This window comes from Pteropus alecto, unplaced genomic scaffold, assembly GCF_000325575.1.
Source record: "Pteropus alecto unplaced genomic scaffold, ASM32557v1 scaffold100, whole genome shotgun sequence".
NCBI classification, from domain to species: Eukaryota; Metazoa; Chordata; class Mammalia; order Chiroptera; family Pteropodidae; genus Pteropus; species Pteropus alecto.
The window spans coordinates 204,513-212,422 of record NW_006430723.1 but is presented as its reverse complement, the minus strand read 5'-3'; the positions used below and the strand labels follow the sequence as shown (position 1 = coordinate 212,422).

Here is a 7,910-nt window from a genome sequence, read left to right as displayed (position 1 = left end):
GGCGGCGGCGGCGGCGCTTCGACGCGGCTCTTGACCCCCCCTGCGCCGCTGCTTAGTTTCTCACTTGGTCCCCGTATCTGCGTCGGGTTGGCCCAACCCTCGCCCGCCGCCGCTTCCCCAGCCATGGCCCTGGTGCCGGGCGCCGAGCCGGCGGCGGGGCCCTCCCGCTGGCTACCCACGCACGTCCAGGTGACGGTGCTGCGGGCCCGCGGGCTGCGGGGCAAGAGCTCCGGGGCGGGCAGCACCAGCGACGCGTACACGGTGATCCAGGTGGGCCGTGAGAAGTACAGCACGTCGGTGGTGGAGAAGACGCCCGGCTGCCCCGAGTGGCGCGAGGAGTGCTCCTTTGAGCTGCCGCCCGGCGCCCTAGACGGCCTGCTGCGGGCACAGGAGGCAGATGCGGGCCCGGCTCCCTGGGCCGCGGGCTCAGCCGCCGCCTGCGAGCTGGTGCTCACCACCATGCACCGGTCGCTCATAGGCGTCGACAAGTTCCTAGGCCAGGCCACCGTGGCGCTGGACAAGGTCTTTGGCGCAGGCCGCGCCCAGCACACGCAGTGAGTGAGGGGTGCGGGGCGCGGAAACGGTTAAAGGCCTGTCTAGGCGGGGCGAGTTGGGTAGCAGGACCCCGAACCGCGGCCTGGGCGGTGCGCCCTTTGCCTCGCGCTCAAGGGCGCAAACCGACAAGTTGGTTCTTCGCTTTTCGGGGTCCCCTTCCGATTCCCAAACGTGTACTGTGCTTGGCCGCTTGTGGGCCTTGGGAGGCCCAGGGAGGTGTGAATGGTGGCCTAGCGTTAGGAGTAGATTGTCAAGTAAAGTTAGCGGAAGGATCCAGGGACTCTTGGACAGTGGGAACCTCAAGAAAGAAAATTATGTGGCCATTCTTAGGGTCCCCGGGCTTGCCTCCCTTTCCTTGAAAGGGAGGGGAACTGCTGGCGCCTGACCCAAGCCAGGTCGGCTGGCGAGTGGAGAGGCGCAGCCTCGCCCTGTGGGGGAAGGAAGGTGCATTGTTGCCTCCAGGGTGAGATTGAACCCAGGTGCGCCACCAGATCTAGAGACTGCGAGAGCATCTGCTTCTTGTCTGGTACGGGATACCCTGTGCCCTTTAAGAGACACTCGGGACCCTGCTCCTCTGTGTCTCTGGCCGGAGAACAAGAGAACCTCAAAAGGAAGGAAACACTTTAGCCTTCAAGCTCCTGCCTCTCCTGCCTGAGGTGGAAACAGGGGCATGGTTAATGCACTGCAGGAGATAATCTCCCAGTCACTTCCACCTGGAAAGGCCAGTGGGGTTTTTTTTTTTTTTAATCATTTATTTTGGCAGCCTTTAACCTTCTCTGAGTTAACATCAAGGCTTCAGACTTGGAGCTTCATTTCCTGTTTTGGGCTTAGGCAGGATCTGTCCCGAGGGCTGACTACCTGCTCTGGATCACTCAAGTGATCCACTGGAGTGACACTTACCCTGGCCCCATGGGTCCTGGATGGGGAGGGTAAGGGAATGGGGACAGGGGTATGCTGTATATGGGGACAGGTGCTGGAAAGGTTTGCCTAAGTGGAATGGCACCCAACTGCTTAAATCTAGGAAGGCTTGCTGGAGGAGAAGGATGAGCTTGGTGCAGACCCAAATGAAAGCAGGAGTTGGATAGAAAAGGGTCTGACCTTGAATGTTTTTCAAAGTGTGGGTAGGGAAGGGTCTTCATGGCTCTTTGTGGTCTGGAGTGGGAAGCACAGGGCAGGTTCCCCGCAGGGCTGCGACTTGGCTCCGTCTCCCCCTCCCCTGGCCTTCTCCTCTCCTTCCCTCATGACTTGCTGTTTGGTTGCTGGGTGTGGGATCATGTGGTATAGCTTGGCCCTTGTTTTGGTTTTTTCCTCCCCTTTTCTGTCCTCTCCCTCCTTCCTGACTCAGGGAGCCCAAGAGGGTGGATGTGGGGAGGAAAGCTCTCCCTTGGATCTCTTAGCCCTTTCTTTTTCTGGGGAGGCTCATATCCCCAAATTCAATCGCACCCCTTTCTTTCTTAGTCCTTCAACCTCCATGTCTCAGACTTGTAGATGACACATCTGGAGGGCACACAAAAGTTTCCAGGCTTGTAGGAAGGGGCTTCTGTGAGGTCAGTGACTTGGGGAGGGGCCTTTGATTTTTTTTTCAATTCCTGCCCTTGCTTTCTTCTTGGCCTGTGTATCTTGCTCAGCTGAGCTATGTCTTTAGGCCCAGGTGGGCCTGTTTTCAGTCAAGAACAGTCCTTCCTGGAGTATTTGACTTGCCACCCCTTGATCTGAATGAATGCCTTAATTGACTTTATAGAAGTCATCTTTCCACCAGGATCTTTCTGCACCCAACTGGCTGCCTTTCCTCTGATGCACTGACCTGGATTATTAATAGAACCTGAAGGGGGCAGGGAGGAGAGGGACACTTGTGGTGGGCAGAGGAAAAGTCTATGAAATTGGCCTGATCTTCTAGTACACTGGGTCTTACAGCATGCCCACTGACATAGGGTGAGGACTGCCGCCCCCACTCTGGTCCCCACCTCTGGCTTTAATGGTCACTCCTGGTTGCCTTTCCTTGAGTACTCTGGCATGGGCTGCTAAGACAGTGAGTCTACACATTGCCCCGTGGGAAGAGGTAAGACGGAGAGGACCAGGGTGTATCCTCCTCAGCTCTGGATAATGGTGGAAGAGAACAGTATCACACTTTAACTCCAGGAACCAGCTGTGGTGTCTAAAGGAGGGCAGATGGTATCCTGTGTTGCCAAGACAGAACCTGACTGGGGAAGGGCAACCTCTTGGTTGAAAGGAGGGGCCTGTTGAATGGCATGGAACAGATTCCAGTCCCAAACCTGCCACCTTGTGACAAGACAAACTCTAGGTGTCTCAGTTCTCTCATCTGTAAAATGGGGCTAATTTACACCTTCAAAGGGTTGGTTTAAGAGATAAAATGAGAATGTAATTAAAGTACCTAGTGCAATTCTTGGACATGGTTGATAGTAAACAGTAATATGGTGGCAGGAGGTTTTGGTAACAATATCTGGTAGCTCTGATCTGGAAGATATCACCTGCCCTTGGAGAGCCTCTCATGTGATGAGAGGAGATAATATAGAACTTAGAGCCTGGGAAAGCCCCAGGGCTGTGTGAGACAGGGTATGAGAGTATGAGAGTTCCTGATGAAATGGGCTGGCCTTTTGCAGTTCTCCACCATTCTCTTTGCTGCTAGAGGTTTGAGAACTAGGTAGGGCCAGACTTCACAGAGGCCTTCTGTAGACCTGAAGCCAGGCTCACATCAGCCTGCAGCTCTGTAACTTTCCTTCCCAGCAGCCTTGTCTGGAGCAGCCCCTGCCCTCTTAGAAAGGCAGGACGGCAGAGTGTTTAAGAACCTGGAGACAGGTTTCACTCCCAGTTCTGTAACTTACTAGCAGGCAAGTTACTTAACCTGTTTCCTCATTTCTACAGAAGTCATGATAATAATCATAAAACTGTACAGATAAAAGTAAGACAGTGTCTATAAAAGCCTTAATATAGTCCCAGAACCATATCAAGCTTTTAAAATAGTGTCGGGGTTACCCTCAGGACCCTGCTTTGTGTGATGATGGTGATAGTGGTGGCTGGGGTGCTAGGTACCTGAACAGCCCCGGAAGCTCCTTTGTCAGTGGAGTGCTCTTTTGAGGTGAGGGATTTCTCTGGAGACTTACAAATAATGGAAGAGGAAAGTCTCAAAACAAAATTTAAAGTAATACACAGGAAATTGATTATAATCCTTTCCCCTGAGCAAAGCCATATGTGGATCATCATGGCTCTGAAAATCCTGAGATGCTTTTCCACTATTTCCTTTCAGGATTTTACCTCCAGCACCCTTCCTAGTACACCCCAATGGGTGCTCTGTGTGGAGTAAAATGGTTCCTGCCATAAAGAACCCCCATCCTGGCTTGTTATCAGTGGCTTGGGAAAGCCGAGGCTGTGGGCCCGACTTGGTTTGGGACCAGTTTGTCTTTTTTTCCATTCCAAAGAGTAAAACTATTGTGACCAGGGACACGCTGCTAACTGTGGACTCTTTAGAGGCTTTGTCAGCCCTGATCAGACCTGTGCCTTTGGTTTTATAGAGGGGTCTCTGGGAGGCCTGTGCCCAAGGGGGACTTAGGCTTGAGACCAGAGCCTTTTGGCCAGCGACTCTTGAGGAGGGTGGGTTTGGGGTCATTGGGAGAGACATCCTAGGGAAAATGCAGCTTATTGGCCTAAGTTTGGGGTGGTTTTTGAGGGTGTCTATTCATTCCTTAGCCTCCAGATGGCCTGTGTGGTACTGTTGTGGGCAAATGGCCCATGTCCTCACAGCCTTCTCTCCACTGGTTTCCAGATGTGCCTGCTCCTTAGGAAGCAGCAGAGGCCACGAGGGTCCTTGGCCTTGGCTCCTGTTCTGGCCCCAGATCTGGGGTTGGGGACCTGTGGGGCTGCTTGAGAAGTCTGCTTTGGCTGCCAGAGAGGGTTTGGCTATACTTGGAAGCCAGTCATTAGAAGGCAGGAGGCTCCATCTATCTTAGTTATGGGGCAGTTTTTATTTGGGCTTTCTTGAGTAGTAGCGTCTGGGGGTGGGGTGGGGAGGAGTAGGAAGTGAGTATCTCATCAAACTGGGCGGCTCTTCCCAGCCGGCACAGCAGCTTCCCCTTCCCTCTGCATCTGGCCCTGTGCGGGAACCCCATGTCTGCCCTATTCTCCCCTCCCTGTAGACAGCCAGGGATAGGCGCAACTCAGCAGAGCCTCCATCTCAGATGACCTTGAGGGCTGGCCTTTTCCTGTGATGGGGGCTGCCTCATTTGTTATTGCTGACACCCAGGTGCTGTGACACTCTTGCCTTGTCCAGATGTTTCCCTGCCCTCCCCACCCTGTGCAGGGACAGATAATTAATACAATGACAGGAGCTCTGTGTGTTCTCTCGGAATCACTGCTCTTTTTCTTCCTTGTGTAAGGCCAGTCCTCTGTGAAATGGTGTGGTCATGAAGAAGCTTCGCCCTTCTTCATAGCCAAGTAATAAAAATAAGTCCACAATGTGGGTCCTTTATGCACCTGGCATGCCCACTGACAGAGAAGAGTCTGATCGCTTTGCTCTTACTGAACTGGCCAAGGACGCCTTAGGTTCTTTCTTCCCTCTGGAATGATGGCGGTCATACAGAGAGCTGGCTGGGCTTGGCAGGTCATTTTAAGTCTCGAGTGTGGGACTGGCCCAGGCCTCTCCTCAGTGAGCAGTAAGCAAACAAGGACCCCACAAGTTCAGCTCTCAGGAGGCAGAGCTTCAGAGGAGCTGCACAGGGAGGGGCTTTGTCACCAGCCACCTTGTCCTTCAGTTGACCCTGGAGGGTGGGGGAGGGGGCGGGACGACACAGTCCTTAATCCTGGAATCTAATGTCAGAGCTAGAAGAGTGCTTAGACATGTGGAAATTGAGGCTGAGGAGAGAGAGTGACATGTTGTCAGCTACTCAGCAATTAGGGAGGGTGGGGCTCTGTGTGGTTTCTGTTAGGCCCTGGCAGCCAGAAGATATGGCATTTGGGGCCCTGTGTGCATCCCAAGGCTCTTTCTGTGGAAGTGCCTGTGGGGTTTTAATGAGAGGGGGACATTTCCGCTGGGATCGGGGAAGGGCCTTGGGGCTTATCTGCAAATCTGTAGGGCAGTCTAATCCAAAGGCCTTTCTGGAGTGCTTGGGCAGAGGCTGAAGGAGAGGCAGGATACGGATACCCCAAACTCCATGCTTGGAGGGCACAGTCTTATTAGGAGGGTGGAGGACTCCCACATTTGGAGGAAGGGCCATAGCCAGGCCAGGGAGCACTGGAGATGTCCAGAGCAAGTGGAGCCACTGGGGTCAGGGAAGGCCTCTGTGAGAAGGGAGCATACACCAAATACCTCCTACTTTCTCTGAGTTCCCACACCGACAGTATGTGGCACTCTGTTTTGGAAGATTATTTTTGCCTTGTTGGCCTGATGTATCATCCATCAAGCCCTTTCTAGGTGCTGCCACTGTCCTAAGGACTTGACTTACATTAGCTCACAGCAACCCCTAAAGGTATAGGTACTGTTACTATGTAACAGGTGGGGAAAAATGGAGAGCCAAAGTGACAATTCTAAAGACACAGTACCTGGCAGAGCCAGGATTTGGACCCAGATACCTGGCTTCACATTGTGCTCTTCACCACCATGCCGTACCGACCACCTCACTACCCCCCATGTCTCCCATGTTTCAGCTCTGCATGGGACTAGGTGCTCAGTAGCTGTCCTCCTGAGGGTTCCTCTTTCCTCCTCAGAGCAGAGCAGAGCTTAGAGTTAGGCTTAGGGGCTCTGCAAGCATGACCTGCTTCTCCCACGTGGGGCCTTGTTGACTGGAGTAAGCATGTTTAGTCTGTGGCTCCATGTCTTGTGTGTCTGTCTTGGGATGGGGGTGTTGCCCAGCACTTTGAGAAGGAGGGTATAGCTGCCACTAGGGTTCCTCTCAGGAGCTGGGGGAGACCCAGGAAGCTCTGCCTTGGCCCCCATCCACTCCTCACCCCAGAGAGATTTGCTCCCATTGGCTTATGCAGTAGAGCAGGGCATGAGTGCATCAGCAGTTATGAGACTTCCTGACCTGACCCAGGACATCACATGCTTGTCTCACTGTGATGGAACACTTCGAGGCATCTGCTTCCTCCCCCTACAGTGATGCAGTCATTTGCTTTTTTTTTTTTCCTTTCTTTTGTTCAACATCTAGGAAGCAATGACTGGGCAACCGTTGTGCCTGGGTCAGGGCTTTGGAGAAATTGAGAAAGAAAATGTATAGCCCTTTCTCTAAGGTGAAAATATGTTTGAGATAAGAATACTTAACCAACAAAGCAGCATAGAAAAAGTGTGAGAGAAGGAAAGGGTCAGAAGAAGGGCAAACTCAGCAGGCTTGGAGTGATCAGGGTGGGCTTCCTGGGGGAGGCAAGACTTTGAATGGCAGGGGAGGCATGTGGGTGTTTGGGCCGATTTCTAGGAGGGACACCATCCCTCCAGAAGAGGAGGTAAGTGTGGTGGGGCTGGGCCAGGAGACAGAGTGGAGGGGAGCCAAGCTAGGTTTCCTATGTGCCTCTCTCAGCAAAACAGTATGACTTTCTTCTTCTTTTTTTTTTTTTTTTGAGTAGTTCACCTGGTTCAAATTCTAAAAGTACAGAGGGTACACAATGAAAAATCTCTCTTGCTCTGACCTTGAGTCACCCAGCTCATCTGTCTCTCCAGAGGCATCCAGCACTACCAGTTCTTGTGTAACCGTCCAAAGTTATCCCATGCATTTAAAAGCCAATGCATTATGTATTTTCTTCTCCCCCTCCCTTTTCATTTGCACAAATGCAGCATTCTCTACACAGGTTTCTACCTGTGATCAGCATGACTTCCTCACAAAGGGATGTTTACTGTTTGTCTCCACCTGTAATGAATCTTGAACTGCTGAGACCCTGGCAGAGGGAATGGGTACCACTTAGGTTTTTCCTCCATGACCGAAGACTCCTGTTGGGGGGAATACGGGATTAGGAGCAAACTGGGGAGGGACATGTGCTTAAGTAGAATTTCTTCCTTGTTACCCTGTCTGCCAGAGATCCTGGAGAGAGGTCATCTTGCTTGTTCTCTGCTTCCTCCTGGGCAAGGTCATCGCCAGTTGACCTTGGGCCACCTCGCTCCCACCAGGCTGATGACAGCCTGTAAAGACCGTTAATAGACACCAAACCCAAATCATCATGTGTGGTTTGTCCTACTTTTCAGAGTCTTTCCCAGCATCACCTCATTTCGTTCTTCCCTGAGGGTAGGCAGGATGACCCCCATTTTTACAGAGGTAGAGGCTAGGGTCTCAGGAGGTAGAATGACCTGTTCAGGGTCACATGACTTGTTAGTGGCGGCCAGATTTATGACCTCCAAGCCCAGTGCTTTTTCCCTA

The 7,910-nt window shown here is 52.6% G+C and overlaps 1 protein-coding gene across 3 annotated transcripts in view; it reads left to right on the top strand.

Annotated features, from left to right (window-relative positions):
• Positions 1-6: 6 nt before the first annotated feature.
• RAB11FIP5 (RAB11 family interacting protein 5) overlaps positions 7-7,910 on the top strand; it is a 38,504-nt gene continuing 30,600 nt past the window's right edge. For all 3 annotated transcript variants that reach the window (XM_006905171.2, XM_006905170.2, XM_025049236.1), the window contains exon 1: positions 7-554. In XM_006905171.2, coding sequence (XP_006905233.1) covers positions 124-554 — 431 coding nt within the window. In that variant the 5' untranslated portion in view covers positions 7-123. The remainder of the gene's footprint in view (positions 555-7,910) is intronic.